The following is a 17055-nucleotide window of genomic DNA, read 5'->3' on the forward strand; positions in this document are numbered from 1 at the left end:
GATTCAAAAATGACTTGTGGTTCTTTAAAAACTTTATCTAGAGTTAGAAGTGAAACTGTAATAGCAAATGATAAGATCTTGTATATAAAAATTCTAAGGAGTCCACAAAGGAGAACTATTAGGATAAATGAATTCAGCAAAGATTGTGGGATACATGAGCAATATTTTAAAAAGATTATATTTCTATACATGAGAATTGCAAGGTCTCAAAATTAAGTAAACAATCCCATTTGCCACAGCATCAAAAAGAATACTTAAATGAATTTAACAAAAGAAGCACAACAAAAGGAAAACTATAAATGTAAAACACTGAAAAGAGTAAAAGATATAAATACATGGAAAGACATCCCATCTTCATGGATGGAAGACAACGTTAAGAGTAATCCACAGATTCAACGCAATCCCTACCAAAATCCCAGCTACACCTTTTGCAGTAATATAAAAGTCGATCCCAAAATTGATATGGAAACACATGGGACCCAGAAAAACTAAAACAATCTTGAAGAAGAACAAAGTTGGAGCATTCACCATTTCCAGATTCAAAATCGACTTCAAAGCTAAGTCTGCAATCAAGACAAATTGATACTGGCCTGAGGATAGAGCTATCAATGGAAGAGAAGTGACAGTCTAGAAATAAACTCCTACATTTATGGTCAGCTGATTTTCAATAGGGGCACTAAGACAATTCAATCTGCAAAGCGTGCTAGGACAACCAGCTATCAACATGCGGAAGAATAAACTTGGACCCTGCCTCGCATCATATGTAAAAGTCATTTGGATAAAAGACCTAAATGTAAGAGCTAAAGCCATAGAAGGCTTTGATAAAAACACAGGTGTAAATCTTCATGATCTTGGCTTAGGCTGTGGTTTCATACATAGAACACCAAAAACACAGGCAACAAAAGAAAACTAGTATTTCACCAGAATTAAAATAATTTTTGCCTCAAAGGACACCAGCAAGAAAGTGTAAAGACAATGCACGGAATGGGAGAAAATATTTGTGTACTATTTATCTATACAATGGACTTGTATCCAGGATCAGCTGCAAAAAGATAAGTAATCCTATTTAAAAAATGTGCAAAGGATCTGAAAAGTTATTTCCCCAAAGAAGATACACAGGTGGCCAATACATGAAAAGATGCTCAACATTAGTCATCATTAGGGATTATGTATATATTTTGTAATACATATATATATATATATATATACACACACACATATATGCATATATACATATATAATATATATATGTAGCCAGTGTTGATGAGATTATATGGACAATGGAACTCTCATATATTCCTGGTGGGAATGTAAAATGGTATAGCCACTTTGGAAGATAGTATGGCAGTTCTTCAAAATGTTAAACATAGAGTTACCATATGACCTAGCTATTCTACTCCTAAGTATATATCCAAGAGAATTGAAAATATATGTCTGCACAAATGTTCATAGCAGCATTATTCATAATAGCCAAAAAGTAGAAACAACCCAAGTGTCCATCAAATGACAAATGAATAAACACAATGTGGCATATCCATACCACAGAGTATTTTTCAGCCATAAAAAGGAATGGAGTGCCGATAGAAGCTACGAGATGGATGAATCTTGAAAACGTCATGCTAAGTGGAAGAAACCAGACACAAAAGGCCACAGAGTCTAGGATTCCATTTACATCCAATGCCCGGAATTGGCAACTACACAGAAACAGAAAGTAGGTGTTTTTGTCGGGGTGGGGGGAAAGGAGGAGTTGGGAATGACTGCTAATGGGTATGGGGTTTTTTGTTGGGGTGCTGAAAGTGTTCTAACATTAGTGCTGATGACTGTACAACTGTGAATATACTAAAAACCACTGAAATTCAGTTTATATTTAAATTCCCATTTAAATATAAGTTAACTTTAAATGGGTGAATTTCATATGGTATGTGATTTTTATCTCGCTAAAGCATTATAAAAAGCTTTATCTACAGTAGTGTTCAAATTTAAATGGTTCAATTTAATGCACTATAAAAGCCTATGGAATGTGTTCCTTACCATAGTGTATGTTAGCCATAAACATGCGTGTCCCTGACCTTAATAGCAAAGGATGTATTATCTGCCAGTGACCCAAACCCCACTATCAGAAGTAGCATTAGAGCCACAGAAGTAGCCTGTGCTCCTAGCGTATTCCATAAGGCTCTGTAAGACGGATCGTTTGTGTCCCTAACCACCAGAGTACTCTTGACCTTGGAAATACGGTATAGAGAACTGAGCACATGGGCCACAAGGAATGGTGACTCTATCACTTGCGGTGTAGACCAACTACCTAGTCTTAGACAACTTTGGCATTCACTTATGTGATTCAATTTTCAGTATTCCTATTTGTATTTAAAACCCTGGCTCCTCGCCACTTAAAAGCAGTGTCAGGATAGCCACAGGACATTCAAACTTTGGTTCCCAGCATCAGGTGTGCAATCACTTCATGTGAGAACAGTGAGGCAAGGAACATTTTTTTCAATCACCTTACTCACAAGCTGAGATCTGCCGGCTTAAGGAAAGACTCAGGGGGCAGTCAATGTCCCCACTTCTTCCTAGACACGGTTGAAGATGGGCTAATGAGAGGTTAACTTGAGAGTGTAATTCTCTCTTGGCATCCTGATTCTGATTGCTTGGCTTTAGGCTTCTACCCAGCATGAAGATTTAATTTCCTCACAGCTGAAGATAGTTTCAAGTTTATTACTTACATGCTAAAATGTTGATGTATCTGTTTTTGTGCTTGTTATCTGGATGATTGGAATGTTCTGCAGTGATGTTCATATCGGCCGTACAGCGTTGGACTTCCTAGTGAAAAAAACATCAAGATTTCAAAGATTTTAGACGCACTTTAGATGTCTAGCAAGGGTATAGGAAGAAAAGAACTATATACCCCAAAGCATGAAGTATTTACTCACTCCCTAGGATAGCTGCCATTACCTCCCCAAACTCAGCTTCAGAAATAATTGATGTATTCATAACAAACGTACAAAGGATGTGAAGAAGATAAAAGGATTTCATGTTTTACTAATTCATCAATCATCTACTTCATTCCAAACTGGTGACCTAGGCATGGGGGATTACAAAACACGATCTCTTCTTGAGTATGTCCCAGTCTGATGGGGGAGGAACACACACAAAAGGATAAAGACAGTCAAATGTGATTCACAGAAAAGAGGCCTGAAGATACTGTTGCAGGAGCACAAAGAAAGGCTCCTGGCAGATCATTTACCTCAGTCTTAGAGGATGAACAACAATTTCCCAGTCAGAGGTACAATCTCCACCATCATTTGCAAAATGCTTACAGGCCACATAGCTTGTTTTATAACTGCCTGAGTGCAAATTGATTATATTCCGTCATGAAGTGACACTATTTATATTAGCCTGGTGACCTGTCCTTATGTGGCTCAAACAGATCCAGATTTGCTGAATTATTTGTGAACTCTTAGTTTCATTTACATTATCCTTCTTTACAAAAGCAACAGTGGAAGAGGGACCTCTTCAAGACCTTAGCCACGTATGGTAAACATCATCCATTAGCCTCCTGCACGATGGCTGTAAAGTCAACGTTTTCTACAGTGTACGGTTCAAACCCAAGAAAGTACTGGGGCTAACTAATAAGGGAAGTCATTAGCAGCGCACAGCTGTTGCAAAGAGCAGGAGCAAGTGACAGAAAATTATCAGGAGAAATGTTTTACACGTGACAGATGTAACAGAGTTTAGGAGCGTGCAGACTTTTTTTTTTTTTTCCATGAAGGAGATGCATAGCAATTATCGATGTTTTCCATAGCATTTACATGAGGCATAATGAAAACAAGGAACTGGTTGTCTTTTAGATTCACAAAGTACTTCCCAGTGAGGAGTCCCTCTCTTCTTTCCAAGGAGGAACTAACTCACTCTAATCCAAGAATTTAAAGTCTAAAAACAGTGGGGTCATTATCTATTCAAAGAGACCATACTCATGAACTCCTGATTCTTGGCAGATGGACATTCAAATTTTTTTTTTAATTGTAGACCTGCCCTGTTGTCCATTAAGAAAAAAAAAAAGCCCAGAGGCACTAATGCCACACGCTTCTCTGGCGAAAGCGTGTTTCACAGCAGTTCTTACCCTTTCCTTACTCTTCCTAAACGTGATAAACTCCGCTATTTTCTATTCTAAAATGGTGTATGATCTGTGGTTTTGCAAATGCTGGTTTAAAGGGACTCCAGGCTTTGGTACTTTTCTCTAAAATGAGAAAAAATATAGGCCCAAAGCGATGAGTCTGAGATCTTAAACATCTACAAACACTTAAGCAGTGCTACCCATACTCAAAGTATTGGGGATACTGGCCGCTTAGAATTGCCCTGAAAGCCTGAGGTCTATTCTTCAGTAGTTCCAGGGACAGAATGCCTTTGAAGATGGATTTGTATTCTGGAAGACATTAGTTCAATCTATACGGAAATCCCTGAAATAAGTTGACATCCCTGTTTCTGGGTTTTGAAGGTCATACTTTTGGCACGGGCTGGGTTGCTAAAACATCTTGTGATAAGAGATTACAGCATTAATTCACTTTGAGATTCACTCGGTTTATTGCTTTTTGTCTCTCAGTGTGTGGATCTGACCACCCTAGTGTGGTCCTCTATTATAACATAATGCAATTGACCACGACTGCTTGGAAGCATCTGTCTGCATTGTTTAAAGCAGTCATTCGATATCGCCAATGAAACTCTCGGTTATCTAAAACCCCTGGTCTGATCCATTGCCTCTATTTCACTTTTCCAATTATGTGAATGACAGAAAACAAAGAATAGTCATAAATAATGTTAAATCTGATTTTATTAGAACCCGAGGGGTGTGCCTAAGGCCTTCTGATTTTGTCTTGTGGATAATAACGCCATCTGTAATTCCTTGCAGAACTGTGTGGCTCATTTAGATGCTGATACTATGATCTGATCCTGGAGTGGCTTTTCCCCATCAGAACTGGAATTCCAAAGTTAATGTGATTTTAATAGGTGTTAAAACCCTTTGAAGAGACACTGGCTGACGGAGTGTGTATAGCAAAGTTACCTATTGGGCACTCTGATATATAGTTTTAAGATTTAAGCTTATTTGCATTTTCCTGTCCATGTAACAGAGTTGAAATTCTCAAAATGAATATTCTGAGTATCGACAGGCACACCACCACAGAAGAAAGCCGAGTAAAAACAAGAGACTTAAAAATAAAGTAAAACTGAAACAAAACGCCCCAAGTTGACATATCCAGAATTCTTGACAGACAGAACAGGGGAAATCTCCTGCTGCCTGGAGTCAGTGATGTGAGAAGCTACTGAAAAGGCACATGGAGACCTACTGCCCTACCATTCTATGGCTCAATTTGAAACTGACAGAATAAAAATCCATCTGGAAATCTTCCAGATTATTCAGCTTCACAAAGAAAGCCGAGAAGAACACATTTTGGACCAGGTGACCAAGTGTGAGGCCCGAGTATACAGAACATTCTTGGTGTGGGAGTTCAGACAGCCTACAGTTGTATTAGGGACAGGGGCCACGGAAGACTGATTACTTTAGGTCATTGCTACAGTCTGGTGCTTGCCTAGTGTCCGGCACAGAGCTGGCCCTCGTTGGATACCGGTGACATGCCATCTTCCTGCCTCTCAGGCTACAAAAAGCTGCCATGCCAAATTTCTTCCTGTGCTGCCTGGACTTTGTTATTCTCTTACTCGGAAATCTCTGGATAGATCCCGGATTCCTTAGCCAGGCTTTCACGATCCCAGCCCAGATCTGCCATCTTCCACCAGCTCCCTTCTCCTTCCGGACAGTTTTACCTCTGTGCCCTTTGACAAGACCGTAGGATCTCCTGCTCTTTGCTTCACTGCCATCTGCCTTGGCAAGAATGCCTGTCCTGCTCACCCCTGGTCTGAATCCATCTGTCTTTATATACAGTGACTGCCTAACCCTTCCAGAAAAACCACCCATTTTTATCACAGCACCTATTATCCTGCAGATCTATAAAATAAAATGACCTTGTGCACACTATTTGTGAATTGGGCTAATTCCCTCTCTCCTCACCCTTCACAAAAACCTCAACGCAACTATGGTTTTCTTCTTGCTAAGGGTTTAGAAATGTTTTAAAGACCTTTCAGACCTTAAGTGGCGTTCTGTCACAGGCTTCTGCCATTTTGCAGGCCGCAGCCTCATGGAGCATCCACCCCTCTATCTGGCGATGCCCTCTTACGTGTCACTGGCAACATCGGAACGCTGCATCTTACATAAAGTGATTGTGGCCACTGATCCCTCGAGTGCACGGGCTCAGGTGGACAAAGCTTTGTTCTCCTGATTTAAGATGAGCAACCCGCCCAAATTTAGCTCAGCCGGAGTTCATGGTAATAGAGGTAATTCCCCCAAAGGATCTTGTCAAGGGGTATTGGACCTCTGGCCTCATCTCTGCACTCAGCCTTTCCCTCGTGATGCTCCCGACCCCTGCCTATTAATTCTGTCAACCCACACAGCCTCAGAGCTCACTCCGTTTGAAAGATAATGCTAGCACTGCGCCTTTGGAAGCCTCCTGGATTAGGACTGTGGAGGCTGGGGAAGAGTGAGGTTGAAGTCAACGCAGGTAGCCAAGGGAACAGAGGCATCGAACGCCATCCTGAGAGAAGGATTGATGTTATTTCCAGTGACTGCAAAATCTGCTAGAGGTATAATGTTGCCAGCTTTTAACAGTCTCCAAAATTTATCTGACAAGGACAAAATGCTTGCTGCATCACCTCTAGACAAAGACTCAAAATTACCGGGGAATTGTTTTTCTCATTCTCCTCCAAGCAGCAAAATTCTGAAAAAAGGACAGCTATTCACCATTTTTTTTTTTTCATTTCCGTCCAAGATTTTTAAACAAGATGGGGCAAATAGAAATTCTGGTGAAATAATAAAAAAATTCATGGAAGCTTTTCTTCTTCTTTGCCCTCTTCCATCCAGAACTTTGTCAGTATTATCACTTATTTTGCTTTGCCCACCCTGGTCTCCACTGCCACCAGGAGGTGAAACTCCTAGAGGGCAAGGTCTCAAATTTACCTCTGTGCTTTATGTTATGTCCACAGAATAAAAGGTTGTCATGAATTAACTGTCAGATGAATTGTTTGCTCTCTTAATAGCCACACATCAATTGTTAAGTGGTATTTATAATTTTCAGGTTAGTTCTTTGACTAACTTTAGGCCTCTATTCAGATGCTGTATAAAATTTTCTAAGTCAGATTCTCAGCTATCTGGTAGGCTCTGGACCATAAAGACCATGTAATGGGCTCCCAGTATTTTTAATGGGGGGATTCCTTATTTTGGTGGTTTCCTCTCCTGCCTTCCCCTGCCCCCCCCCCTTTTTTTTTTTTCTGCCAAGACAATTGTTGGCTTATCAGCTGCATGATCAGTTTTAGACAGTCACTGGTAGTCTTGATTTTTTCTCCTTCTGACTCCAGGTCACCATAGGATACTACTTAATGAGTCTGGAGAGCATTGAGGTAAAACATGTGGGCTTGAGTCACATATCCTGGTCCTAAAACCTAACTTCTGCCATTTCACATCTGAGCCACTCAAAGCCTCAGTTTTCCTATGGGTAAAGTTTCCTCATTTGTAAAATGGGGACAATAGAATAGTACCTCTACGAGGGGCAGTTCTGAGAAACGAGTGAAATAATCCAAGTGCAGTGCTAAGAAAATGCCGGCCACCGTTATTCCACTTAAAAAGATGTGGAAATCTGGGGTTGACTTTTTTAGTCTCCTATCATAATGAGGGTGCTGTTTTGGCTTTTTAAAAAGATTTATTTTTAATGTTTACTCATCTTTGAGAGAGAGAGAAAGACAGAGCATCAGTGGGGGAGGGGCAGAGAGAGAGGGAGACAGAACCTGAAGCAGGCTCCGAGCTGTCAGCACAGACCCGATGCGGGGCCTGAACTCATGAACTGTGAGATCATGACCTAAGTCGAGGCTTAACTGACTGAGCCGCCCAGGTGCCCCAGGATTTTTTTTTTTTTTAAGTAATCTTTTTTTAAATTAAATTAAAGTAATTTTTAAATTAAAAATTAAAGTAATTTTTTAAGTAATGGGTGTAGACCCATTGTGCAGCTCAAACCTACAAGATCAAGAGTCATATACTCTCCACTGACAGAGCCAGCCAGGTGCCCCAGTTGTTTTGTTTTTTTTTTTTTTTTTAATTGCACAAAATCTCTTTTCCTGACCTTCTTTTACAGTCTTTTACTATCTCACTTGTAAAACAGCCTTAATAATTTCTTAAATAGCCTGTTACCAGTTGTCCTTTTTAGCAGAGCAGCCAAAAAGGACTACCACTGTTCTAAAATAGTTCAAAATCTCCCTCAATTCGAAGAGGACGGTAGATTAACAAGTTTTCCTGTCTCATTCCTCCCATTATGTCGCTGCCTTATTGTTCTTTTCAGAAGAAAGGATAATCTTCCTATTCTGAATAGCCCTGATTTTAAACCATTCGAACCAGGAGGGATTGTGAAGGGACAAGGGCAGAACAATGCCTCCCCTGTCCCTGCCCTTTTGGGCCCCTCCCTTAACCACCAGCTAATAAGATTTAAGCTATAAAGTTCAATACAGGAGACAAAAGCTTCCAGCCAGAGTGGATTTTTTTGTTTTGTTTTGTTTTAGGACAGAAATAGGGTGCAGATGCCCAGAATTTGTTAACAGGCTTGACTGTGATGCAGCAAAGCCCATTTTAAGTCAGATCAAGTTTATAGAGGTGTAGCTGATTATTTTGAATAATTAAATGGTGTCAAAACCAGCTGTGATGAATAGCACTGGGGGTCTCAAATCATAAATAATTGAGAAACTGGAGTTGCATTTGGTCATCCTGATCAAATTCTGTTCTCCAGAGGATAAATGTTTGTCCTGAATACCATCAACATTGTTAAATGCCTCAATATTCTTGCTCAGTCATCCAGCCAACAGTCAATTGAACTAAATCACTTCAACAGCACACACATTTGCTGTCCTCATGAATACAAAATGTTTGACTTTAAACCATGTTCTCTGTAGTTGAATAGGCACCTTTTTTGGTAAGCATCTAACAGCCGCATTAAGTACTCGACATATTTTTGTCTGTTCCATGATACACAGGACTTTGACGAATAAATCAGAGGGTCCCTTCTCTCTACTACCTTTGCTTCGGTTTTGCTCAGAAAAACACAACACAACAAAACAAAAAACCAAGAGAAATAGTTGTCAGTATAACTGCCTTTATGATGGCCTCTGGGGACTCTGGCCTTGCACGGAGACAGGGGCTTTGGGTCCTGTGTTTATTTCTCATTGTGCGTCCTTTCCATCACATCATTTAATCCCCATCACCCATTTTGGGAAAAGAGATGGGCCGTAAAGCATCATCATCATCGTTTCCGTTTTAAAGGAAGAATGAGACAGAGAAAGGAACCGACTCACCCACAAAGCTAGAAGACAGCTGAGCTGCCACGAAAACTTGGCCCCCTTGGCACAACTCTTGCTGCCAGAGATGTGCCTTAGTTAAGCGCCTCGGTGAAGAAAAGGGCAGTCTGTTTAATAGCTCCTCATTGACGCCCTGTCACTGCTGAACTGGCACGGAACCCGGAGCTGGCAGGGCGGTGCGCGCCGCGCTCTACCTTGCTCCCCGCACAACAGTTCTTAGAATCACAAGGGCTGCGTTAACCCGTGTCTTCTCTCCAGGGAGTGACAGTCGCGAGAACGACAACCATCAACCTCCGCACGGGCTTCACGGTTCACCCGGCGCTTTCACAGACGTTCAGCATTCACCTCTTTCCACCGTGGGGCCGTCCTAGACGCGAGCGCCACTGTTAAAAGCGAGGGACCCAGGGAATCGGAGAGGAGGTGATTGGCCCGAGGATGAGGAAGCACCCTACCTACCGTGCAGTCGGCCCCCTCAACACCTCGTGCACCCAGAGACACGGACCCTACCCTCGGCGTGAGGACTACTGGCCCGCTCAGGATTAAGATGAAGACAGGACCGGGGGGGGGGGGGGGGCGCTTGCCTCCTCTCTACCCCCGAGTCCGCTCTTCCGTAGAAACGCACGTTCAGGACATGGGTGACCAACTCCCTCTCGCCTAATGTTTACTGGGATGAGAGTGCTTGTCACAGTTGTAAGCGTGACGCAGAAAAGCAGCAGCAGCAGCAGAAAACCGGTCTCCACTTTCCCCACTATTGTTTTGTTATGCCAGAATGAACTCAGCTCGAGTTTCTAACAAGCCTCACACAGTAAGGGTTGGGTCTCCGGAAGTTACTTTTCAGTCTCGAAACCTACCTCAAAATCCTCGGAGAACCCATGCTGGTTATTAGAATACAGCTCACCGATGTGTTTAACAAACTGTTTGACAGGAATGGCTTCCATGTCATCTGTGGGGATAAAATGATATTCAGAGTCACACAGAATACACTTCAATAAAACAAGTAACACGGACAAGGGATTATTAAAGACAAACATTTGACTTTTGCAAAGAGGGCTGTAATTCGGTCACCTGAAGTAGAGGTCCTCAAGAAGAGTCTCAGGATGTATCTTACATTTCTATCTCATTATGGTTTTGAATGTCGAGAAGCAAGGTTAAATACAGGTTTGTTTCCTTTTCAAGTATGTAGGGAATTACTTTTTTTTTTTTTTTTAATGTTTTAGGCAATTTACATAGTTAAATGACCGCATCATACTCTCAACTGAAAGTCTGAACCTACCTAAGGTACCTCATTTGTCAAGAAATTTTATCACAACCTAAGATTTCTCAAAAATTGCTCTGCAGTGGGGTCCAGCTTGAACTTGGAGCATCTCTCAAGTCGAAGCAATCTTTATACACAATTACAGATCGATGCCATTGTACCAGCTGGCTTCGGGTACAATGCCATCTACGTTTAAATGTTCAAAATTTGAGTTCAAGACAGCTGTGTCTACACGATGCCAAATAATCAGTTTGACTGAATTAACTGGATTTTTTGGGTGTTGACAGACTAGGTAGAGATTCAGGAAGACTCCACTTTCCAATTTATTGCAACGTTGTCACTTCAGAGGGATGCTTTCGGCTATATGAGCCCAAAGTGTGTTTTAAGCTGCTTTGTCCAGATCCAGCCTGATACTTGAGTACTGGCCGTAAAACTGCCACACCCCGCTAACTGGAGCTCCCCAACCTCCTTCCCTCGACCCTCCCCCGCAAATATTTCCTTTTAAAAATACTCTGCTGAATTTGAGATAAACAACAGACATGACATTTACTTTATTCAGAGTGAAAGATCTTTGGCAAACGCACAAACATCTAAACTGCCACAGATGCTTTTCTTAGCAAAGGGTATGAAGATCTGTATGTGTAAATGAGGTCCTACTTTGGCAAGAATGTTATAGATCCAGGCCTGACAATCTGATTTCTCTTCATCTGGTGACAGTTAACATTGACTATGTCATTCCTTCTCTACTTTCTTTCGAGAGAGCAAAGCTCCAGGGTGGCTTTTTGCATCTATTGACATTTTCAAACTTGAATCATTCTTAAGTGGAAAATAGCATCTCTTATACTTTGTTTAAGGAAGGTGACTTATATGTTCATAATCCAAATTGCTTCGCATAGAAACGTTATTTATCAAATAGGTGGTGCTCTGTAAGCACAAATTCTTTCTGTGTGAACAATTAAAGACCTAATCATTTTAATAGGCCACCTTATGAAAAAAATTGCCAAGTTATTTACAAATATTTCAGGATTGAAGATGTTCATGAATATGCAATCATTTTGCACGCCCAAGAAATCTATAGCTCCCATAATGATGTAACCAGCATTAACAAAGTAAGCAGAGCCAAAACGTTTCTCCAGAATATTGAGCAGAATGCACAGTTCAAGAAAAATTTCCAAAATTATCTGACTGACTTCCCTTCAAATGTTTAGTAGGAGTAAGCAAATTCTACAATTAAGATCAAGTGGCAGAGAAATTAAGCTGAGGCTGAAGGGTTAATATGTACAAAACCGGAGTCTCGAGAAGATTAACCCAAAGACACTCACCTTTGGACAAGGGGCAAAACCAGCAACATGAGATACAACGTAACCCTGCGAACACTATAGAATGCAGCCTTCCACTTTATTTAGAAACCCAAAGACACCCCTTTCCGAGGGGGACATCATTAACAGGCATAAATAGGCTGAGGGCAACATTTATTCCATGATAGCTTAGAATTTTAGAATTCCAATAAATTTACGGTGCACAGGGACTGTAGTTTAAAGAAAGAAAAAACAACAGGTCAGCTTTAGAGCTATTTTACTCTGCAGAGTCAAAAAACAAAAAAGGGCAAAACCCACGGCATTTCAAAGGCCAAAGCCCACCTCAAGTCATTAAAAAAAAAAATGCTTTTAGGGTAACTATCATTTTTTTCTTTTCTGCCAATTGCTCAGGTATAGTATTCAAGCTAATGCCATACGTGCTCAGAAATCAGTCTGCCTGCTATCCCCCGTGGCTAGAGCAGGAGAAATCCAGCAGAGCTCAGTATGATAATCATGGAAATATATGACTCACTAGTGTCTCCAATTAGCTTCTTCATCCAAGAAGTGTAACCACACCCCTCTGCATTTCCAGGCACCACCAGTAACGTCATGAAACTACCAACAGGCACGCGCGTGCACACACACACCCACACACGCTCAGCACAGACCACCACCAGCTACCCAGGTAACATGGTATTTGTCTTTCAATCAAGGTACATGAAGCTGAAGGGTCATAAATCTTTTTTTGTCAATATTACGATGAATATAAGGCTATGACTAATTCAAAGTCCTAATAGTTTTCCTCTTAAATTTCTCTCAGCAAGAACCAGATAATTAGAAAATTACCGTAACTAGCAGAAGGCCAAGCAATTAGGACAGCAGCATAGACCTGATCTCAGCTTTTATCTGGAAAAACCCTGTGGTGTTAGAGGTCATCCATATGAAAGATGCTTTTTCACCGAAGTATGTTCCGTTGCTGAACGCAGAGGACATTAGCAGCACTAACTATGGACGAGGCACTTCTCTATGCCCTTTAGGTGCATTAACATGTACTCAAATCCTCTCAACAACCCTGGGAGATAGAGGCTATTTTCCTACTCATCTCACAGTTGGGAAAATAAGCTCAGAAAGATTAACTAAAAGCTGGACCATGGCAGGGGAAGCGGGTCGCGGATCCAAGGTCAAGAGAGAATGGCTGCTGTCTGTGTATATGGGCCGAGTGAATGGGAAACCACTGGAGGAGGCATTTCCTGAGCACCCAGGACGCATCCGGACATTAGGGAGATGGTCTCTGCCCAAGGGCACATTTGTGTTGGAGAAGCAATGAACGTAAGCAGGTGCGGGCAAGAACAGCATGTAATTACATGGTGAAGACTCCAAGTGCCATAAAAGGGAGGGGTTTGATGACTCAGGCAAAAATAAAGGTTACCGACGTAGTGCTGATAAAGAAAACTATGAGCTGGCATCAAAGGGAAGAGGTTTGACCTCCAGGTTAGATGGGAGATTGTTAGGATATATAATGAAACGGTCTCAAGATAGAGTGGGTATAATGAGAACAGAATCACCGTTTATTAAGCCCTAGACTGGTTACCAGGGACTGTGCTAAACGCTTTCGGTACATTTATCTTTACCAGAACTACGTGAAGGGGGCATTGTTATCCTCATGTTACACAGGAGGTAACGGAAGCAACATGTCCAAAGCGACCGATAACTCAGTAGGCAGAGCTGAGATCTGAACCCTGGTGCAATGAATGCAAAGCTCTTTCTCCTACGTGCTGTGATACATAACTTGTCTACATTCTCCGATTTCAAGGAAGAACAAGGAGTTAAACCGAGTATCTTGGTTTAATTAGAGTCCCTTGGATAAAATGTTATGTTTAAATTTTGTGCCAGCGTTTTTTGTTTCAAGTTTTTAAGTTCCAGTTAGTTAACATATAGGGTGATATTGGCCTCAGGAGGAGAATTTAGTGATTCATCACTCACCTGTAACACGCAAGTGCCCTCCTAAATATCCATCATACACCTAGCTCAGGCCTTGCCCACCTCCCTCCGTCAACCTTCGGTTTGTTCTCTATAGTTAACAGTCTGTTGGGGCACCTGGGTGGCTTAGTTGGTTAAGCATCTGACTCTTGATTTTGGTTCAGGTTCTCATGGTTTGTGAGATCAAGCCCCGTGTGGACTTTGCCCTGACAGCAAAGAGCCTGCTTGGGATTCTCCCTCTCTCTCCTTCTCTCCAAAGAAATAAACTTAAAAAAAAAAAAAAAAAAAAGTCTCTTGTGGTTTGCTTCCCTTTTTTCCCCTTCTCCTATTTACTTATAGAATTTTCATATAGCGAAGATTTAAATTCAGCAAAAATGAGAGTACTGCTTTTATCATTAAATCATCCTGTTATAAAGTGCTTGGTATAGTCAGCTGAGAATCAGCACCTTAAGGGTGAGATTGTTATGCGATATTACTATTTATACTTTGTTCCAAGATTTCGGCCTTTGGTGGCTGGAATTAAACTTCATATACAAGAGACCTTTTATTTTCGGCAGTCCACAACGAAACATCCTCATGTACCACTTCTGAGGAAGCCTGGAATTGGTCTCTGGTTTGTAGGTACCCAAAGCAGAGCGTTGGAAGACTCAAGACTGTTGACCTTGAATACAACACTGTAAGGAACAAAGAACACACGGAACACAGAGAGAGGCTACTTCCAAATCTAGTTATGTCTCTGTTGTACTTGCATCTTTGGAGCCATTAGTGGGAAATCACCCATACATTGGTGTATGGTTCTAAGCTACTTTCATAATCTTACTTTGCCTTCTCTTATTCTTCAGGAGTAACAGATAAACAAAAGGGGAAAAACTTCACTTTCTTGTCTGTCTTCGCACAAGTAAGTAAATCATTTTGAAAAAAGAAAGAAAGTCAGTAGCCAAGGCCGTTCTTGAACCGAACATCAGCCACAGGGAGGTGCTGCAGACAGGGCTCAGCCTGTCAGGCAGCTCTGTGGCAGGGTATTTAGCCTGTAACTCGGTAAGATTGTGTAGCGTCCTTCTTCTCGGTTACTGATGATGGAAAGCATTCTGTGTGTATCAGGCACCTCGGGGAAATGGTGGCCAGAGCAAGATGGCCTGGTGGTGGGACTTCAAACTCTCTGCGGTTCTTTTTCCTCATCTGTGAAATGCGAATAACTACCTAACTCATAGTGTTACAAAAAGCAGATGAGTGCTTGGCATTTACTAAATGCTTTGTAACTCATTTATTGTCGGGTGCTAATTGCTTTATATGCACAGCCCTATAATTTCGGGGGGTGATTACCCATTTTATAGACAGGCAAACTGACTACAAGAGACCAAAGAGCTTGGCCAATGTCCACTGTCATTATCAACTGGTGGGGCCCAGGCCAACTCCACAGTCTCATCTCTTCTACCTTATTTCAAGTCTCTCGACCTTCAATTGAACGTACACGGCTAGAGGGCAGAAAACCACAATAATGCATTTTAAAGAAACTTTGACTTATAACGAATGAAATGATACACTTTGGCTTGAAGAATAAGCTTCCGTAAACCTGGAGAATTCACACTAATATTCTGGTCACCTTGATGATGTCAAGTAAAAAAAAAAAAAAAAAAGTGTTGTAGTGTTTACCTTCCTGCCAAGATGCTCAGTGCTGGGGTCAACTGGCTTAACGTCTATTTTAGAAAATACCGTACTGGCAGGGTGTGGGTACATAAAGAATTACAATGAACATTCCAGAGGGCCTTAAGTCACCTACTCTGCCACCAATCTCTGTGAAGTTTGTTTAACCCATTCAAGTTCCTGCAACCCTATGGCAAATCCCAACCCAATCTGTCCTCTGGCAAATTTATAAGAAGAACCTATAAAGCCCCAGCAGAGTCACTGGATCAAGTCACTCCTGCTCAGACCTTACCCTTGGTCCCCCAAGTCCCACAACAGGATTGTCAACCTCCTCTCTAGTGCACAGTCCCGGATTTCAGGAACAACTCAGTCCCTTCTTGTGTCTGTGCTCTCAGTTCCCAGAAGCCAAGTTCAGGTCTCTGTCTGCACTTGGTAATACCTCTGTGTCCACTTAGGAAGATAAAGCAAACATGAAATAAAGGAACATTACCGCGATTTTAGTTTCCGAGTTAGGGCACAACAAATAGATTTTTGTCTAAATCAGACTCTTTGGATGCAAGGAGTGTTGCAGAGATTGGAACATTTTATTTCCTGCCATAAAAAGAAATCTCTTTTCATTTATGACACAATGAAGTCAATAAAGAAAAGACTTCATTATAGTCAAAAGACCAATGAATCTTCTTTGGAGATAATCTCTGTATAAATAAAATATGCCAACAAGGTTGGTTTAATCCCAAGGGTTTTAAACTGCATGTTTAAAATCCCTTTATATGCTGGCACCCTGCTGTAGCAAGTGACCTTCAAATTATTAAGATGTATTTTAACTGCTGGAAAGGCATGAATCATTTCTGGATTTCCAAGCTACTGGTTAGCAGCAACATTTTGTTTTCTAATGCTCTTATTAGCAAGTTGGATGTTCTAATTTCCAGAAAAAAAGCATTTCTAAGGACATTTGTGCTTGACAATATGCAGAATTGGAAAAGCCCTTACAACATTCTCTCTAATCAGGTTAATTTAATGAACTAAGTTTTGATTTTAAAAAGCTATAATGTAAAGAAAGTCTAAAAGAATAATGCAATACAGTGGAAATAGTTTACAGATGACGTATGTATGTAACACTTCAATAGCTGCAATGAAAATATTATTGAAGTTTGTCATTTAAAAGGAGTATCTCAATATTGGAAACTCTAGATTTAAAAAAATTTTTTTTTCAATGTTTATTTATTTTTGGGACAGAGAGAGACAGAGCATGAATGGGGGAGGGGCAGAGAGAGAGGGAGACACAGAATCGGAAACAGGCTCCAGGCTCTGAGCCATCAGCCCAGAGTCTGACGCGGGGCTCGAACTCACGGACCGCGAGATCGTGACCTGGCTGAAGTCGGACGCTTAACCGACTGCGCCACCCAGGCGCCCCGGAAACTCTAGATTTTTAAAAGTAGT

General features: G+C 41.2%; 1 protein-coding gene across 8 annotated transcripts in view; it reads right to left on the reverse strand.

Moving 5' to 3' along the window:
* Nucleotides 1–17055, reverse strand: part of PTPRG (protein tyrosine phosphatase receptor type G) — a 721980-nt gene that overhangs the window by 34743 nt on the left and 670182 nt on the right. For all 8 annotated transcript variants that reach the window (XM_086697741.1, XM_086697739.1, XM_086697740.1 and 5 more), the window contains 2 exons: nucleotides 10290–10381; nucleotides 2721–2817 (listed from right to left, as the gene is read on the reverse strand). In XM_086697741.1, coding sequence (XP_086553867.1) covers nucleotides 2721–2817; nucleotides 10290–10381 — 189 coding nt within the window. The remainder of the gene's footprint in view (nucleotides 1–2720; nucleotides 2818–10289; nucleotides 10382–17055) is intronic.

The sequence above is a fragment of the Puma concolor genome, chromosome A2 (assembly GCF_028749965.1).
Source record: "Puma concolor isolate L17-30 chromosome A2, mPumCon1.1.hap2, whole genome shotgun sequence".
Taxonomy (NCBI): domain Eukaryota; kingdom Metazoa; phylum Chordata; class Mammalia; order Carnivora; family Felidae; genus Puma; species Puma concolor.